Source organism: Vombatus ursinus, unplaced genomic scaffold, assembly GCF_900497805.2.
Source record: "Vombatus ursinus unplaced genomic scaffold, bare-nosed wombat genome assembly UNPS02014826.1, whole genome shotgun sequence".
NCBI classification, from domain to species: domain Eukaryota; kingdom Metazoa; phylum Chordata; class Mammalia; order Diprotodontia; family Vombatidae; genus Vombatus; species Vombatus ursinus.
Window position 1 is genome coordinate 4,906,638 of NW_020954604.1, and position 20,243 is coordinate 4,926,880.

At 39.7% G+C, this 20,243-nt stretch overlaps 2 protein-coding genes across 8 annotated transcripts in view; both read right to left on the reverse strand.

Moving 5' to 3' along the window:
• The window catches only part of ADGRF4 (adhesion G protein-coupled receptor F4), a 91,225-nt gene extending 88,782 nt beyond the window's left edge, over positions 1 to 2,443 (reverse strand). For all 3 annotated transcript variants that reach the window (XM_027838276.1, XM_027838277.1, XM_027838275.1), the window contains exon 1: positions 2,197 to 2,443. The gene's annotated coding sequence lies outside the window, so the exon portion shown is untranslated. The remainder of the gene's footprint in view (positions 1 to 2,196) is intronic.
• A 10,441-nt stretch (positions 2,444 to 12,884) lies between these two features.
• Positions 12,885 to 20,243, reverse strand: part of ADGRF2 (adhesion G protein-coupled receptor F2) — a 54,069-nt gene continuing 46,710 nt past the window's right edge. For 2 of the 5 annotated variants that reach the window (XM_027838316.1, XM_027838312.1), the window contains 3 exons: positions 18,120 to 18,179; positions 17,509 to 17,573; positions 12,885 to 14,455 (listed from right to left, as the gene is read on the reverse strand). In XM_027838316.1, the coding sequence (XP_027694117.1) occupies positions 17,526 to 17,573; positions 18,120 to 18,179 (108 nt within the window). In that variant the 3' untranslated portion in view covers positions 12,885 to 14,455; positions 17,509 to 17,525. Of the gene's footprint in view, positions 14,456 to 15,987; positions 16,594 to 17,122; positions 17,214 to 17,508; positions 17,574 to 18,119; positions 18,180 to 20,243 lie in introns of those variants that run through there. The other 3 variants (XM_027838313.1, XM_027838314.1, XM_027838315.1) reach the window with 3 other exon arrangements.

Sequence of the window (20,243 nt, forward strand, 5' to 3'; positions counted from 1 at the left end):
AAAGAAAGAAAGAAAGAAAGAAAGAAAGAAAGAAAGAAAGAAAGAAAAAGGAAGGAAGAAAGAAAGAAAGAAAATAGGAAGAAAGAAAAAAGAAAGAAAGAAAGGAAGGAAGGAAGGAAAGAAGGAACGAAGGGAGGAAGGAAGGAAGGGAAGTGAAGGGATGGAGGGAGGGAGGGAGCAAGAACAAAAGCACAAATGAATGGATTACACAGTGATTTTTTTTAATATAACAGAATTTACACATCCAAATGGGTGTAGTCTCATTCCAGTCTTTGGAGTTTGTGCATTCAGTCCAATTGTTCAAAACTTGTCTGGAGTTTCTCCTTGGGAATCACCTTCAGAGTCATTTTGTAAGCCATACAAGAAAACTAATTTCATTATTTTATATTTCGTTCCTTGTTTTTGGATTAACTAGTAGTCCAATATTACTCACAGGACCTTAAAGGTCATTTAGTCCAACCTTTTCATGTTCTAGAGGAGGAAACTGAGGCCCAGAGAAATTGAATGACTTGTCCAAAATAACAAAGGTTCTAAGTCATAGAGCAGGAACTCCAACACAGGTCCTCTGGCACCAAATCTAGGACTGTTTCTGCTTCACTGCACTGCCTTACTCGCATGACTTGGGTTCGAATGATGTTTGCCAAAACCAAGTCCACTCTGAAAGAAGGGCAAGACTTTCCATCACTGGGGAACCATAGGCACTGAAAGCAATTCTCAAAGGTGATCATAGGATCATAGATTTAGACCTGAAAAGGATCTTAAATGCTATCTAATCAAAACTCCTCATTCTAACAGATGAGGAAACCGAGGCTCAAGGAAGTTGAGTGATTCAGAAAAGGTCACAGAGGTAGTAAGTATTGGAGACACAATTTTAATCTCTTTTTTGTTGTTGTTCAGTGGATTTTCAGTCATATCTCATTCTCTGTGACCCCATTTGGGGTTTTCTTGACAAAGATACTGGAATGGTTTGCCATTTCCTTCTCCAGCTCATTTTACAGATGAGGAAACTGAGGCAAACAGGATGAAGTGACTTGCCCAGGGTCACACAGCTAGTAAGTGTCTGAGGCTGCATTTGAACTCAGGAAGATAAGCCTTCCTTACTTCAGGCCCAGTATTCTATCCACTGTGCCACCTAGCTGCCCCCCAATCCCTTTGCTTAGGCCAATGAAACAGGAGGCACAGTCTTTGGGAGTGCTCAGAGGTCTGATCTCAGAACTTGAGCAAGGAGGATAGGCACCAAAGATTGTGAGCTATTTGCCACCCAAAGCAATGAGAGATTCCATTGAAAGAGATATGACAGTGACTGGGACAGGGCAATGTAGAGAAAGATGAAGGGAGGATGCATAGAGTTTCTGCTTTTGAATCAAGGTGAGCACGTCCATCAGCCCTACTGCAACTTTCAGAGTAACCCTGGAGTGCATTTAGAAAAATTCAGACAGCTTAGTTTCAGATCCCACCTTTCATACTACATAGGTGACTTTGGACCAGTCATTTAAACTCCCTGACCTCAGTTTCCTCATAAGTAAAAAGAGGAAGTTGTACTAGATGGCCTTACTGGCTATGGGACCCTGGGCAAGTCACTTAACCACTTTCTGTCTCAGTTTCCTCAACTGTAAAATGGGGATGATAAGAGCACCTACTTTCTAGGGTTGTTATGAGGATCAAATGAAATATTTGTAAAAGCATTTGGCACAGTGCCTGGCACATAGTATGCATTTAATAAATGTTTGTTTCCTTTCTTACTTTTTTTGAGGTCCCTTCCAGCTCTAAATCTATAATCTTATGGTCCCATGGTGCTATGATTAAATGACTCTCAACTAGAAAAGATACCAGTCTCCCCTTCCAGACCAAAAAGAGAGAGGTAAACAGTGACTGACTAGTCCAATTTGTCAAGTAAAAGGAGATGGGGGATGATAGAAAGCCTAACTCCCTGACAAGGTGTTTTGAATTTTTACTCCAAAAGCTAGTAATTGGAGTTTGGAAAAAAAATTTTTTTTGAAAGAAAAATAAGTGTAAAAAAAGCCTTAGAAAATGTACCACCCTGACCTTGAAGTAATAGAAGGGAGGGTGCCTGCACAACTAGGTGTTCCAAAGGATGTTCTAATATCCCAGGCAATTCATTAATTATTCATCAGGTTCAAGAGAGATCCATATTTTCAAAAGGAAAAAAAAATGGCCAAAAAACCAAGTACTCACAACATCCAGGAGAGTCAGCAGGCCAGCAGATCACCCAGCAAGATGGTCAGCCCTGAATTCCCTATCATATTCCCCCAACCATCCTGTTCAACCATCCTGGAGGTCTGAATCAGCTCTGCCCTCAGTTTGTCACTTTGGAAGGCTGTGCTCCATTCTCTCCATTCTCCAAAGGTCGTGTCAGTGGCCCTAGCATACTCCTTCTGATTTCCAAAGACAATCTGAGAATTGTGGGGCAGCCTCAAGTTTAGAGGCTTGGGCAAGTCTGTGATTCACACCACAATGGGACAATCAAACACACCTAAGAGAAATTACAGGTTATCCTCCTCTGAAAAGGAATCCATTAAAATGAGTCACTTGTTTGTTCTCTGCATTCATAGACTTTATCTTTCAGAAGATCACAGGAGACTGTCTACTCCATCTACTGGCTTAATAAAATTAGAACTCCAGGGCTTGATAATGTTTTATGATGGCAATGGTGGTTGAGAAAGAAATCCTGTAAGATATCCCCTGCTCTGAGACAGAATCTGAAGGGAATTGCCTGGAAATTCTATGAATCCATCTTGATTTAGCCTCTTCCTCAACATTTAAAGCAATTTCATCTTTCAACAAAAAATCTTCTAGGTCTGGAATCAACAACACTGAGGGACCATGGATAGGAGTTTGAAACCAAGCTATTTTACTAACCATCTGTCCAGGTCTCAGTTTCTTCATCAGTGAATAAAAGGATAAGAACTAGACCATGTACATAGCTTCTTCCACATCGAAGAGCCTATGAGTCATATCACGGGCTCCATATTATGTGCTCAATGCTGCTCTGATAGAGTACATGATACCTGCCCTCCAGACCTTATAGTCTAGTCAATCCAGAAGTCAAGACAATTCACAAAAGAGCAGACAACTTTGATTTTGAGTCAGAATATTAGCAAGGAAGCATAGCATGGTGGATAGAGAGCTAACCTTGGAACCAAGAAGATGGATTCAAGTCCTGGTTCTTACTGTGAGACTCTGGGCAGGTTATAACATCTCAGTGCTCGAAGCAACTTTCTAAGGCTGTAAGTTAGGGAGGACATGTTGACTTGTGTTGGTAAAAGGAGTTTCCTTGTGTTTTTTAGAAGTTCACAGAAATCACAAATTAAGTCCTTATCCTATTACCAAGGTAAGTACCACACATCTCCCATCTGGTTCCCTTATCTCCCACCCTTACTCCCATCTTCTCCCAAAAAACAGAACGTCATACTTCCATTTTAATTAATATTTATTGAATGTTTTAATATGTACAAGGCATTGTTATGTGCTGAGGATAAAAAGAAAAAAATAAAATAATTCCGTTGTTGTTCAGTTATTTTTCAGTTGTGTCTGACTCTTTGTGATCCCATTTGGGGTTTTCTTGGCAAAGATACTGGAATGGTTTGCCATTTCCTTCTCCAGCTCATTGCACAGATGAGGAAACTGAGGCAAACATGGTTACATGACTTGCCCAGGGTCACATAGCTAGTAAGTGTCTGAGGCCAGATTTGAACTCAGGAAGATGAGTCTTCCTGACCCCAGGCCTGGCACTCTATGCACTGTGCCATCTAGCTGCCCTAAAATAATTCCTGCTCTCAAAGAATTTACATTCTTAGTTTCTCATGTGGGTTCAATCAATATGCATAGGAATACTTTATTATGTTGAAACATGATCTTGTTACCTCTTAAGAGCTAGCATTTAGATAGTGCTTTAAGGTCTGCAAAGCACATTACAAATAGGAACTCATTTTTTCCTTACAATCACCCAGGGAGGTAGGTGCTATTATTATGTCCATTTTATAAATGAGGAAACTGAAGCAGACAAAGGTTAAGAGACTTGCCCAGCGTCCCACAGCTACTAGGTGTCTGAGATTGGATTAGCAGTCAGGTCTTTGTAACTCCAGGTGCAGCGTTCCATTATGTCACCCAGGTGCCTCTTCATAGCTATGGAAGGACTACCATCATTAGTTTCCTCTGGTCTCCTGAAAGTGGAGAAAGTGATGCCTGAGGGCACAAGGTTTGCTCAACTCCATTTGTTATTTGCATTCTGGTTCATTTTTGAACTTGAAAAAGCATTTTCACTAAATGGACCCCCGCTGCCCCCCAAAAAAGGACTTCAGGTGAAATCAGTCATTCAATAAGTATTTATTGAATGCCTCCTACCTTCCAGGTGCTGTGGGAGATAAAAATATTAATTAGATATAGTCACTGCCCTCAAAGAATTTACAGTCTAGTCGAGGTAACAAGACAGATGCTAAGAGTGAATGATACAGGTGTGCAATTTAGCATTTTTTCAGTGATTAGGATAAAGGTATAAATGCAGTTTTTTTCTTGTTATTGTTTTTTGTTTTGTTTTGTTTTTGGCTAGGCAATGGGGTTAAGTGACTTGCCCAGGGTCACACAGCTAGTGAGTGCTATGTGTCTGGGGCCGGATTTGAACTCAAGGTCCCCCTAACTCCGGGGCCGATGCTCTATCCACCGCACCACCTAGCTGCCCATATACGTGCAGTTTTTACAAATTTGCAGGTGACCCAAAGCTGAGTGGCACAGCTGGCATGTCAGATGACCATTAAGATACAAAACATCTCTATGAGCCAGAATAACAGGTTGTATTTAAAGAGGAAATTTTTAAAAGAAAAATGGAAAAATTCTACCCATGGATATCTCATCTGAAAAAAAATCTGAGTGTTATGAGTGGATTTCAAGCTCAATAGGATTCAAAAATATGATATGGTAGCTTAAAAAGCTAATGCTATATTAGAATGGTAAAATCCTAGATACAGAGCTGGAAGGGACCTAAGAGGCCATTGTAGATTAAAAGAAAGAAAGAAAACCCATTAAGGCTGAATTGAAAGGCAGAGCATCCAGCGTAAGAGCAGTAGTAGTCCCACTTCACTCTCTCCAGTTAGATCAAATCTGGAGTGCTGGGTTCCATTCTGGGAGTTACATTTTAAGAAGGACATTGGTAAGCTTGAGATTATCCACAGGAAAGTGACCAGGATGAGAAAGGATCTTCCCTTGCCTCCATATGAGGGAAAATTGAAAGAACTGGAGATGTCTAGCCTAGAAAGAGAAGACTGTGGGTGGAGAGAAATGACAGCTTCAAGTACTTGAGACATCACATAGAAGACGGATTAGGCTGGACTACAGGAAGCTCTACAGAAAGCGGGGCTAGGAGAAAGGGGTAGAAGTTACAGAGAGGTACATTTAGTTCAATAAAGGGAAAAATTTCCTAACAATTAGCATTCTCTGACTGTAGAATAGGTTGCCATGGTGGGTTTCCTCTCACCTAAGGTCATTTTTTTTTCTTCAGAGAACTTTATCTTTTTAAATTTTATTTATTTCATTTTTAATTTATGGAATAAAACAAACTTTCCATGACATAGTATAATAAAATAAAATGATTGCTCATGAAACTACAAATCTATTATGCACAATTTGCTTTCCTTTTAAATATATAATAAAACTACTACGTAAATTTATTTTTCAGGGCAGCTAGGTGGCACAATGAATAGAACATCGGCCCTGGAGTCAGGAGGACCTGAGTTCAAATGTGACCTGAGACCAAATACTTGACACTTACTAGCTGTGTGACCCTAGGCAAGTCACTTAACCCCAATTGCCTTACCAAAAACAATTTTTTTCTTCCTTTTCCCTTCTCCGTCCCACCCCCACCTAGAGATGGTTACCATTAGACATATATATATATATATACACACACACATATATGTGTATATACATATATATATACACACACATACATATGTAAAGTCATTCTATACATACTTCTATTCATCAGCTCTTTCTCTGGATATAGACAGTGTTTTCTTTCATAGGTCCTTTGTAGTTAATTTGGGTATTTGTAATAGTCAAAAAGACTTATTCACTCAAAGTTGTTCTTAAAACAATATTGCTTTTACTGTATGCAGTGTTCTCTTGGTTCTGCTCATGATGCTCTTTATTATTTCCTGCAAGTCTTTCCATGGTTTTCTAAAATCACTGAGCTCATCATTTCTTATAGCACAATTATATTCCATCACAATCATATACTACAACTTGTTCAGCTGTTCTCCAATTGATGGGCATCCCTGCAATTTCCAGTTCTTTGCCACCACAAAGAGAGCTGCTATAAACATTTTAGAAAATATAGGTTCTTTTCCTTTTTTCCTTAATCATCTTTGGAAATAAATTCAGTAGTGATATTGCTGAATCAAAGGGTTTAAACAGTTTTATAACCCTTGGGGCATAATTCTAGATTGCCCTCCAAAATGGTCACCAGTTCACAGTTCTATCAACAATGAATTAGTGTCCCAATTTTTCCACATCCCCTCCAAAATTTGTTGCTTTCCCCTTTAATCATTTTAGGCAATTGAATAGATGTGAAATGGTATCTCAGGATTGCTTTAATTTGCATTTTTCTAATCAATGATTTAGAGTATTTTCTCATTGGACTATAGATTTTTTGATTTCTTCAATGGAAAACTGCCTGTTCATATCCTTTGACCGTTTATCAATTGGTGAATGACTCGCATAGATTCTATGAAGTTCTTTATATATTTGAGATAGAGACCTTCATCTAAGAAACTATCTCTAAATTTTCCCCAAAATTTTCTGCTTTTCTTCTGACCTTGGCTACATTTATTTAAAGACCTTAGGTCTTTTACTGAAGACTGGAGGTTGACTTGTTGGGGACGTTACGAAGGGATTTCTTATTCAAGTACAGGTTGAACTAGTTGGCTTCTGAGGTCCTTTCTAAGATTCTCTGAGACAGTAAACACCATTAATATTAAAAGGAGGGAGAGAGTGTCAAAATTTAGAGCTAGAAGATACCTCAGAGAACGCTTAATTCAACTTCCTCACTTTACAGGTAAGGAAATGGAGGCCCAGAGAGTTTCAACAACTTGGCCAAGCTCGTAGAGACAGTACGCAGCTAAGATTCAAACGCAAGTCCTCTGATTCCAAAAACCCACAGTATTTTCGTGTGTGTTAAACTTTTACCTTGTTCTGGTCCCCCTGACCACCATCCCCCTGCCCCTTCTGGTTAGCATAGGAAGTTTAAAAGTAGCCAGCGTAAAGAAAGTTGTATACAAACTGTTCCAAAGATCAAAGGAGCATAATTTACAAATTGTATTATTATTAACTGAAATTTAATTCTGGTAACAAGGGCTAAATCAGCAGAGTATGTCCAGGTGCTGCCGTCAGGATCTGATCCTTTGATATATAAATCTTAGACGTTTCAGGTATTCTCAGTAAGATCAGCAGAACACCAAAAGGTGATGATAATTTTGCGATGATGTGGACAAGTTAACTTTAAAGTTTTACTGACAGTTCTGAAATGATTTGGATACGTTAATGAACTAACCCCAAGGTGGTACAGATAGACCTTAGTCCATTTCCTCAAAAAACCCTATAAAAATGAGACCTCAAACTCCTGCCCGCTGATCCCTCTTCCATCTCCTAAGGTCTATGCAGCCAGTGATCTCAATTCTATCTAATCCATGGTAATGTGAGTGATTATCTGTGCCTCTCCCCCTCACCATCCTCTTCCCCATATAGCCTGCCTCCCTTTACTATCCCATCCCTTGGCCCCACACTGACTGCCTCTGTACCCCTTTTGCTGCTTATCTCTGCCTTTATGGGCCTTTTGTCCCCATATTTTGAGGAAATACGTTGTTTCCTGATGTTAGTCATGGTCTTTCCTGGTGAGTACCCAAAGAACCAAATATGCCTGTCCCCATTTCATAATCCCATAAATTATAGATTCCTTTTGTTATTACACTGCCTCCCCCAAGATACCACAAGGAACTGGGCTAACTAGGGAAGGTCTCATTGAAGAGATGGAATACATTTCAGGGCTAGACAGATTTTTGAATAGCATACCCATTCTTCTGCTAGACAGGAAAATTAATTTCAGATCTAGGGGGCAGAATAATGAGAGTAGCGTCCAGCAAAAAGATTCTGCTAGCCATCGCCCCTAAACTTGAGCAGACTGAACCACAGCTTAAGGAACACTAAACTTTATGCCTAACCAGTGAACAGTGCCTGCTTATGTGTGCATAATACCGTCACACCACAACTTGTCTAATGCTATTTTAACCACTTGGACTGAGATGCCGAAATCTCAGTAAAGCATTCTCCCCACCTACCTACTCACCCACCTGACCATGAGCCCTCAGGCCACTCCCACACAAGCCTTTCCTTGACTGAGCTGGTGAGTGACATACATGGAGGCAGTGTAGTAGAGGAATGAAGGCTGTATTTGGACTCAGAAGATCCAGGATCAGCACTGATACTACTTATGCAACTTTGAGCAAGTGACTTAAGGTCTCTGAGCTTTGGTTTCCCTTTCTGTACAATGGAGGAAATAGTACATTCCCTACCTCACAAGGTTGTATTTCCCATTACAAGGAAAGCATTTTCTTAAAAATGTGTTATTATTGTATGGAACCTTCTTCTGCAGAGTCATTCATTCATCCAACGTCTTACCTAAGCAAACCTCATTTTGCATCACTAGTGGGATTGCTTCTATACTGGAGCTCCCAGAGAAATCAGATACCCTGATGCTTAATCATAAGGGCAGGGCCATAACCACATTGGGCCCTTTGAGGCCACTACCCCATTTTAGTACAATTAGGGCTTAGGTAATACATCCCCAAACACATACAAATACACACACACACACACACACACACACACACACCCCACCACCACCACCACCACCACCCATACTTATGCAAAAGACAGTTGAGAGAGATATTATGCAGTATTCTGAGGATTAAAAATATTTACTGTTGTAGCTACAGAAGGCCCAAGACTCTCAACCATCTTCTTGTAGTGAATCAATGGGTGGAGGAAAATGCATCCAAGTATTCTCTAGTATGCCCTTATCCCATCTTTTCCTAACCATGCTATCAATTAACATCAGGCCAGACAATTACTAAGTAACAGACCCAGAGAAAATGGTAGCTAGGTACCTCAGAGAAAATAAATATTAGACTTGGGGTCCAGAAGAACTGCATGTAGGGGCAGCTAGGTGGCGCAGTGGATAGAGCATCAGCCCTGAAGTCAGAAGGACCTCAGTTCCAATCCAACCTCAGACCAAATACTTGACACTTACTATCTGTGTGACCCTGGGCAAGTCACTTAACCCCAATTGCCTAAAAATAAATTTAAAAAAAAAGAGAAGAACTGAGTTTGAATCCTACCTCAGACACTTCCTAACTGTGTGACCCTAAATACAGGGGTCTTAACTTCTCTCAGCTTCAGTTTCCTCATCTGTAAAAAATTGAGATGATAATACTTGAAGGCTTGTTGTGAGAATAAAATGAGATGATATATGTAAAGTACTTTGCAAACCTTAAAGCTATATATAAATATTAACTATAAAGATTGTTATTGGCTGAATTTTGTTAAAAACAGTGTAGTCATCCAGTGATATTAGTATGCCTCATCACTGCTTCTAGGGCCTTACAAAATGCCTACATACAGCACAACATAAGAGCTTGTTACTTTTTCCCTCCAATTTGGTATCAATCTCCAAAATTCCTGATGAATGACTATAGGTCAGATATTATATTTGCTCGTGGTATAATAACAATGAAGAGTCAGACCCCTCCATAGTGCTCAGAGTTTTAGACTCTGAGTCCCAAGACCTAAGGTTACATTCTTAGCTCAGACAGTGGTTCACTCTTGGTCTTAGGCCAACAATCTCCCCTCTCTGTGCCTAGGTTTTCCCATTGGCAAATAGAGACAATGCCTATCCCATCATTGCCTTCTCCATCCCGTGCAAGTTCTTAAAGGAATGTTGAAATGGAGCAATAATTCTGTGATAGAGAGCTCCAGCATTCTCCAAGATAGTTGCAGCTATCTCTAAGATATTTTTCCTTCTAAAAACAGCCTGTCTTACTAGTCAATCCCGTTCACCCTTTTTTGATAATCGCTTGCCTAGGCTTTTTGCAGGTCCAAATGTCCATCACATTCATAGTTGGAAGACTGGAATAGTCTTGTCCAAGTCCCAATGATTCACAAAGTGGGCAGAGGCAACCCCTCAGGCAAACACTTTCCCCTTCCCCACTTGTACATAAAATCAGTGACATTGGATAGGTTTGGGGTACGTATCAAAACTCCTCCCCCTCCCCTTTCCTGATTAATGAGCTTTATTTCCTATTCCTACGCAGTGCTCTAACTCATAAAGCACTCTTTTTTTCTTTAGAACAGCACCTGCCTGTTACCTAATCCTCTCTCTAGAATGGTTCCCATTTTAAAAGGGATTTGCTTACACACAAAGTTAAGTAAATGAGCTGATCTCCAGCTGAAAAATGATCTCTCTTCATCTCCACTCCTCTGAGTTTCATCTTTTTAAGGATTAATACTGCATTGCCAGACTAGTCCAAAGAACATTCTTAGAGGTAGTGTGGCAGCTAGGTGGCTCACTGGGCCTGGAGTCAGCAAGACTCAAGTTCAAATCTAGCCTCAGACACTCACTAACTGTGTGACCTTGGGCAAGTCACTTGCCCTCTGTTTGTCTTAATCCACTGGAGAAGGAAACGGCAAATCACTCCAGTGTCCTTGCCAAGAAAAGGGTCACAAAGGGTCACACAAGAGTTGGGTCACAATGGGGTCACAAAGAGTTGAACATAACTGAATGACTGAACAACAAAGCGTGGTCTAGTGAAAATACACTGTTCTGGGAGTTAGGAGACCTGAGTTCTAGTTCCATCTCTTATACACACTTGCTCTGTGACCACAGGCAAACTCATTTACCTTCCCTGAGCCTGAGTTTAATCACCTGTAAAAATAAAGCAATTGAAATAGGTGATCTTTAAGGACCCTCCCAGTTCTGACATTCTATGAATCTATAATTTATACTTTAAGCACAGAGAAGTAACTTGCTATCTGAATTTGGGGAACGTCACTGCCTTCATTACACAGAAGCATAATATCCAGTGAAAACCAGACTGACCACCTAAGCCATCCAAATTTGAAGAGAATAAAAAAAAATGCATGACATTCTCATTCTTCCTAATGAGACAAAGATGACCTAGTTGGACACAGTACAATTCTCCGGGATTATACCTGAGTTGAGGTGTCTAGGGAATACTTGGCCAATACCTGTCACGCCCTCAGCTACCCAACAGAATCTACATAGGCTGAGATCTCAGGTAAAACTTTTGCTCAGATGAACTGGAATTAACTGCATCTTAACATAGTTAACAAATGCAACAAAGGTGGCAGGGAGAGGCCAATGAGAAGTTATCCGAAATTCTGGTCAAAAGTCATTGTGTTTTCACTGGTTATTTCCTATGACTATTTAAGGAAGCATGAATGATTCCAGCAGAGCAAAATAGAGCAAACTAATTGCTAATCAGAGCAGCTAGGTGGTGCAGTGGATAAGAGTGCTGGGCCTGGAGTCAGGAAGATATCTCCCTGAGATCAAATCTAGTCTCAGATATTTACTAACTGTGTGGCCCTGGGCAAGTCACTTAACCCTGTTCACTTCAGTTTCCTCATTTGTAAAATGTCCTCTAGAAGGAAATGGCAAACCACTCTAGTAACTTTGTCAAGAAAACCCTAAATGTTTAGGGGCAGCTCGGTGGCGCAGTGGATAGAGCACTGGCCCTGGAGTCAGGAGGACCTGAGTTCAAATCCAGCCTCAGACACATAACACTCATTAGTTGTGTGACCCTGGGCAAGTCACTTAATCCCAAATGCCTCACCAAAAAAAACAACAACAACAACAAAAAAAACCAAACCCTAAATGGTATCATGAAGAGTCAGACATGACTGAAAAACAATGGAACTGATTTTCAGACAGTTACTATTGAACTGATAAGTCAGGAAAATACTGTAGACATATTGTATCCAAACTTTGAAAAACACTTGATAGTGTTTAACCTGATATTGGAGAAATGTGGGCTAACGGCAGTCAATTTGAGGAGTTTCATAGCTGGTTGAACCCAAACAATACTAATCAATGGACTGATGTCAAACTAGAGAAAGTTTTCTACTGAAGAGCCATAGGGTATTGGTCCTTTTCACAGTTTTATTAACAATTTGATTGAAGAAACCAATACTCTTCTTATCACATTAGCAATGACAAAAAGCTAGAGGGGTAACTATAACTTTAGGTGAGAGAATAAAGATCTAAAACAGTCTCCATAGTGTATGAGCTGCCTTTTGAGTTAGTGAGCTCCTTATCATATGCCTTATTATACACAGCTAGGTGGACACTGCGGATAGTGTGTTCGACTTCAATCAGGAAGACCTGAGTTCAAATCTGGCCTCAGACTCTTATTAGCTATGTGACCCTGAGCGAGTCACTTAACAATTTGCCTCAGTTACCTCATCTGTAAAGTGGGGATAATAATAGAATCTACTTCCCAGGTTTGCTGTGAGCATCAAATGAGATAATTGTAAAGCATTTAGCACAGCACCTGGCACATGTTCTTGCTCAGTCATTCAATCTTGTCCTACTCTTCATGACCCCATTGACCATAGTACACCAATACTGTCTATGAAGTTTTCTTGGCAAAGATACTGGAGTGCTCTGCCATTTCCTTCTCCAATGGATTAAGGTAAACAGAGATTAAATGACTTGCCCAGGGTCACACAGCTAGTAAGTATCTGGGGCTGGATTTGAACTTGAGTCTTGCTGATGCAAGGCCTGGTGCTCTGTCCACTGAGCCACCTAGCTATCTCCACCTAGCACATAGTAAGTGTTTGATAAATTCTTATTTCCCTCCTTATCCATCTTGGAATTTCTACCCATAATTCCCAGTTATCCTCTCTGGAACCAGAGAGAGCAAATTTGATCCCTCTTGCATATGACAGATTTCCAAATATTTGGAGACTACTATCTCACCCCACCCCCAGCCTTTTTTTCACCTCCAAGCTAAAGTTTACAAATTTTTTTCAACTGATCCTTAAAGGACCTTTATTCAAGGCCTTTTAACATCCTGGTTATCCTTCAGCTTATCACTGTACTTCCTAAAATATGTCACCCAGGATTAAACACAATAAACCAGCTAAAAGTACAGCAGGATGAATACTTTATCATAATCGGAATCAAGCCTTTTAATGCAACCCAAGTTCACATTAGCTTTTTACCGATGTATACATCACACTTAAAACTCACATTGAGCTTGTAGTCCACTAAAATCACTGAGATCTTTTTCAGACTTATTGCTACCTAGTACTGCCTTCCCCATCTTATACTTATGAAATCTGTTTCTTGAACTCAAGTGCAAAACTGTGTCCAGGGGTGTGCTAAAGTCAGTTCAAACAAACTTGGGAGCACCAATTATTAAATTTTCATTGTGAGCATTTACATCTCAAAAATCAGCAAGTGCTACAAATCAGAGTATATTACTGTTGTGTTGATCATCCAGACTTAAGAAGGTAATGAGGAAAATGTTAAGAATGCAGATTAAACTTAAAAGTGACCTGTGTACATTTTTTTTCAGAGAGCTGGTTGCTAAACAATTACTACTACACCCCTGCATTTATCCCTATTACATTTGATCTTATTGGTTTTGGCCCAATATTGTAGTCTATCAAGATTTTTTTTTCTGTCTAGACTTTGTCATCTAGTAATGTTAGCTAATACTCCCAGTTTTGTATCATCTGAAAATTGAGTAAGCATGTCATCTAGTCCTTTTCCCAAAGTACTGATGAAAATGTTTTGGCAGAGACAAGCATGGACTTCTGGGACACTCTACTGGAGACTTGACATGGCATCATTAAGTCTTTAAGTCTGTTCATTCAACCAGCTCTGAATCTATCTAATTGGACTATCTAATTGGGGACTCTATGTTTTCTATCATCAGAGCCCACATCTCCCTATTTTCTCTCCACAAAATCCCTTTCCATTCCAAGATTCTTTGAAAGTGGCCCACGCAAGACCTGGCCAAGATGGCAAATCTGATTCTTTGCAGAAGAGCAGAAAGATCTAAAACAACAGGGTGTAGTCTCACTGTCCATACTATCTTTCCCAGTATAACATAAAGATATTCAAACACCACACATTTTGGACATATAAATTGTTGATTAGAAGGGGAAATACTTAGCGTCCCTGAAAAGCAGAGACAGAGACAGTGCTCAGCAGTCTGACTCTCCCTCTAGTCACTGCCTCCCCCCCCCCAAAAAAAAATCCACATAAATTAGAAGTTTCCTTCATATGTCCAAATGCAAAGAAGGCAAGATGAAGTCTGTTTCCTCTCTTGGAATCTTCTCCTCCAGAAGTAAGGATGCCCTGCTAGGAAAGATGAACAAAATAGTCAGTTATGAGCAATAAAACATAAAGTTCTCCACCCAACACCACATCCATCAATAGTTATGGAATTATGGAATCCAAGAATGTCAGACTCATAACGGACCTTGAGGATTATCTCCAGAGGTATAAAATTCAAGGCCAGATTGGGCCAAACTGCCTGTAAAATTTCTCCTGCAGTCCCAACCAGTTAAAATGTTACTGGGAAATTTTTCACAAAATGAATAAAAACATAATACAATGTAGATAATGTTAATTTGTGGTTTTCTGGGTCAATATAGGGTACAAGGATAGGTTAACATTTGAATTTGACACCATTAATTAGTCCAGCCCCATTATTTTATAGGTGAAGAAAGTGAGGCATAATATTGGCATGACAACTAGAACCCTGAATTCTTGATTCTTCTAAGGTGATGACCATTGGATTGTAGTATCACAAATTTAGAAATGGAAGGGACTTTAGAAGTCCCCTACTCCAATTCTTTTGTTTTATAGATGAGGAAACTGAGACCCAGAGAAATGAAACAACTTGCCCAAGGTCACACAGTATCCTAATAGCCCAGTTATTTTAACAATCTTCCTTTCATTTTCACTCTCCTTGAGAAATGTCTGATGAAATTAGTTATTTCTATCTGACTGCAAAGCATTCCTACTAAAGATTACCTTTCTCCAAATTTATTAATGACTCTCTCTAGTAAAGAATAACTCCTTTGCATAATTAGCACTTTCTTTGTCAAAAGTCCTAGGTTGGTTAGTGATGCCTAAGAACTGCCAGACTTTCAAAAGGATGAATACAGGCCCTTGGGTTGACCCTGAGTCAGAGATTTTTGCTGTCTCTAGGACTTGTCCTCATACACGGCAGTATGGATTTAGCCATCAAACTACAACTATTGCTTTTTGTTGTTCAGTCATTTCAGTCCTGTCTGACTCTTCGTGACTCCATTTGGGGTTTTCTTGGCAAAAATACTGGAGTGGTTTGCCACTTCTCCAGCTCATTTTACAGATGAGAAAACTGAGGCGAATAGGAATAAGTGACTTATCCAGGGTCACACAACTACAAGATGAATATTCCTGACTCCAGGACTGGCACTCTATCGACTGTGCCATCTAGCTGCTATCAGTCATAATGCTACCCATGTCAAAAAGTTTAACAAAATTCATTCAGATAATACTACACACTTGCTGTATTCAGAGCACTTTGGTAGATGCTAAGGGACATACAATGCTCATCATCAGCATTATTATACTTTGTAACTTTCTGCCACAACAAAAACCTTAAGGACCTGATGTTTCAGACCTGATGCTGACACTTCCTGTGTGACCTTGGGCAAGTCATTCGGTCATCAAAGTCATCATCATCATTATTATCACCACCACCATCATCCACAAGCTTTTATTAACAACCTACTATGTGCCAGGCATTGTGCTAAGCCTCACAAACACAAATAAAGGGAAAAATACAATTTCTGTTCTCAAGGAGCTCATATTGGGAGAAACAACATGCAAACAACTGTGTATGTACAAGATATATACAATGTAAATAGAAGGTGATCTCAGAAAGAAGAAACCAGCAGTGGGAGTTTCAAATTTGTATTTAAATCTGTGCCCTAAGCATTGTTCTGGTTAACTCAGTTGACAAATGGCCTTGGAAATTGAACTGGGCCCATGGCAGAAAATACCAACTGTTTTCTCTCTGTTATATTTAACTATTTCTTCAAAGAAAAGTTTCCATCAAGGCCTTCCAATAAAAAGTCTAGAATCCTGTGCTTGATACTTTTCATCAATTATTTTCTGTATTCCATCTGTTGGAGATGCAGCTCAGCTGAATGTTCACGTAGTTAGGTTGGTTCTCCTGCCAAAGCTTGTTACACGGCATACAGAGTAAATCTGCAAACCAATGTAAGGACTAGATGTTCCTGCACACTCAGATGAAATATAGTCTTCTGAGCTTGTACGGTTTCCAGTCATCCAGCAATGGGTTGATTGATGCAAAAGGAGTCACTCTAGGGTCTTTCCTTCGGGTCTCAGCTTCTTCATCTTTAGAATGAAGAAGTTGCACGAGGTGACCTTTAAAAATCCCTTCCAGTTCTAAAAGTATGATGCTAAGATCCTAGGGTCATCATCTGAGAAGAATGAGATTGTAACAACAATTGACTTTATGTGCTTTGCAGATTGCAACATAACATACATATGCTGTCATGGATGGATTTATAATTCACAAGATGTCATCAACACAGATGCACAATCTACCTTCAAGTTGCAGCTCTGCCACTTTGCCTGTGTGACCATAGGCAAATCATTATGTCTCTAAGGCCCACATTTTCTCATCTGCAGCATGAGATGGTTGGATTAGAAGACATTTAAGGTGCCATCTAGGTGCAGCTAGGGTGGCACAGTGGATAGAGTACCGGACTGGGAGTTGAAAACACTTATCTTCCTGAGTTCAAATATGGCTTCAGACACTTACTACCAGCGTGACCCTGGGCAAGTCATTTAATGCTGTTTGCCTCGATTTCCATATCTGCAAAATGAGCTGGAGTAGGAAATGGCAAATGACTCTAGGATCTTTGCCAGGAAGACCCCAAATGGGATTACAAAGAGTCAGACTCAACTAAAAAACAAATTTAAGAAGGTGGCATCTAGTTCTGACCTTATATGAGATTGATATAGCCTCAAGTTTTGGAGGTGGAATGGCTAAATTGGGCTGCTTCCAGCAAATGCTGCAGTCCTGGGAGGTTTGGGGCTAGAAAGAAAGGAGAATTCAGTAGATGGACACTTCCCTCCCCCACCCCTAAAACAAAGAAACTAGTCTAATTCCTAGGCTGCTAGGAAAATTCTGGGGTGCCTATCTTGGGATTTGTATAATGTGCACACTAATGACTTAGAAGTTTATATACATTCCCAACTGCTACTAAGTGAAAATGTTTTCAGTATGGAAATGCGTTTTACATGAGTAAAAATGGTCTTTATGGTATAGCTTTTCAAAGAAATTGCTTATGGGAGATATGCCAACTTGAGTATCCTTCCTTTGTACTCACCTTCAGTGGTACGCAAGTTAGTGTGACTCTTTGGTGGGATGATGTGACGATTCAGAAGAAAAATGCTATTGGGAAAGAAAACACAATTAGAGTCCCCAAGATTATCACTCAAGCAAAAATTAATGGTGAACAATTAATCATCTTAATTATCTATGACTACCAAGGACAGCAATGGCATAGAAAACTGAAATCCTCAGCTAATGGTTTTAGCTTTTACTCACAGCCCTTTCCCTTTATTATCAGAACTGCTGACAAATAACAAAAGAGGCTTATTTAAGTGTTTTCTCCCGCCTCTGACCTTGGCTATTCTCTGGAAAGGGTACAAATTGTATGAGTAAGGGGCACTTAAAAGTCCCAGATGTCAAAATATCTTCCCTCCCCCAACTGGTCTCTATGATGCCTCCTTTACCTATTTTTTTTTTATTTACATGGAAGATTTTCCAGAGATTTCCAGTTTTCATGTCTTATGATATTTTATTTCTTATATCTCATCCAAACCCCTCTTTAAACATATTTTTTTTACTCAATGGCCAACTGCTTGAACATGATTAAAACTAGAAAAATGATAACTAATTAAACTTATAAACATTTAAATAAGATGAGATTTCTACCTCTGATAGTCTGGACAGCCATTTTACAGAAGATATTCTGACCTTTAAGGCATCTCTTATCTGTAAATTAAAAAAAAAATCATTAGCATTCTCTCCATTAAATTATTTGGCACATATTTTGTATTTACTTACTTGTGTATTTGTTGTACCCCACCCTCTTGGGGCACAGGAACAGAGACATTTATAAATCCTCCCCAGGGTTCATCAGTTGGTATTCATTAAAGCACCATATTCAATATGCTCAGCACTGATGTGAAAAAGAAAACTAGAAAAACCACACCAGGGATACTGTCTCTATTTTATAGGATAAGTAACAAGGGGCCTGTGAAACAATGGGGTCCTGGCCTGCCATGCAAAAGCAGTGGAACTTTGGGCTTTTGAGATCACTTTTAGTTACTAATGATTGGTCTTTTCACTTGCTTCTCTTGTTCCACCTATCCCTGCTCCTTTCTCCTTATACAAATTAATCCACTGTTCTGGGCTCCACTCGAGCCCTATTTCCTTAATAAAGGAGGAAACCTGGACCACTTTGGCCTCATCTCACCCTTTCCTAAAGGACAGAATCATAGAATCTCTACACTAGAAGGACTTTCAGAGGTCATTAAGTCCAACCTCTACTTGAAGCAAGAATAAAGGAAGGGAAATTATGTCCAATGGAGCTGAAAAGAATGACTGGGGCCAGGTTGGATAAAACTTTAAAAGTTAAACTGAGGAACCTCGAAGTAGGAAACCACTGGAATTTATTGAGTAGGGGAATGACATGATTAGATCTGTGCTTAAGGAAAAATTACTTTGTTCACTGTATGCACAAAGGACTGCAGTACCAGAGGTTTGAGGGAAGGAACACAATTAGGAGGCCATTACAATAATCTAAGTCAGAGGTGATTAAGGCCTCAACTAAAGTGGCAGCTGTGTGAGTGGAGAAAAGAGGCCATATGTGAGAGACGTTGTAAAAGTGGAAATGGCAAGATGTGACAGCTGACTGCTTAGGGAAAATGAGAAGTCTGACATAGTGCCAAAATTATGGACCTGGGAAACTGGAATGGTGGTGCCTTCCATAGAAATAGGGTAGTTTGGAAGAGGAAATTTGGGTAGAAAGATGAGTTCAGTTTTAGACCTGTTGAGTTTAAAATATCTGTAGGACTTCCAGTTTGAAATGTCCAATAAGCAGTTGATGACGTAGGACTGAGACAGACAGACAGACAGATAGATAGATAGACAAGATGGATGGATGGATGGATGGATGGAAGGATGAATGGATGGATGGACGAATAATCAGTTGGTGGGCCAGGGGAAGCAAATGAAAAGACAGATCATAATATTCCAGATCTAGAGCTAAAAGATTAGATAGATAGATAGATGATAGACATATTAATATATATTTATTATATATGCATATATTTATGTGTGTGCATGTGTGTATATATATACATGTATACATACGTATAGATGTATACACACACACACACGCACACACACACACATATATAGTTGAATCCACAGAAGCTAACAAGGTTCTCAAGAAAGAGAGTATAATAGAAAGAAAAGGGCCTAAGGCAAACACTGAGAAATATCTATGGTTAGGAGACATGATTTAAATGATAAACTAGCAAAGGATGCTGAGGACAATCTGAAATGCCAGGCAAGAGAGTTTGGACATTCTGTCAATAACAGAGAGTCATGGGGCAGCTAGGTGGCGCGGTGGATAGAGCACCGGCCCTGAAGTCAGGAGGACCTGAGTTCAAATCTGGCCTCAGACCAAACACTTAACATGCGCTAGCTGTGTGACCTTGGGCAAGTCACTTAACCCCAATTGCCTTGCCCCCCCCCAAAAAAAAAAAACAATAACAGAGAGTCATGAAAGGTTTTTGTTTGTTTGTTTGTTTGTTTTTGTTTTTTGTTTTTTTGCTTTTTTAAGGCACAGGAGTGACATGAGCAGGCCTGTACATAAGACATATTATTTTAACAGTTGTGTTGGAATAGTTTGCAGGAGAGTAAGTCTGGAGGCAAGGAGGACCATTGTGAAACAGTTTGCATGAAAGATAACAAAGCCATGTATTAGAGTTTTGGCAGTCAGGATGAAAAAAAGAAGAGCAGATATGACAGATATTACTGAGGCAGAAT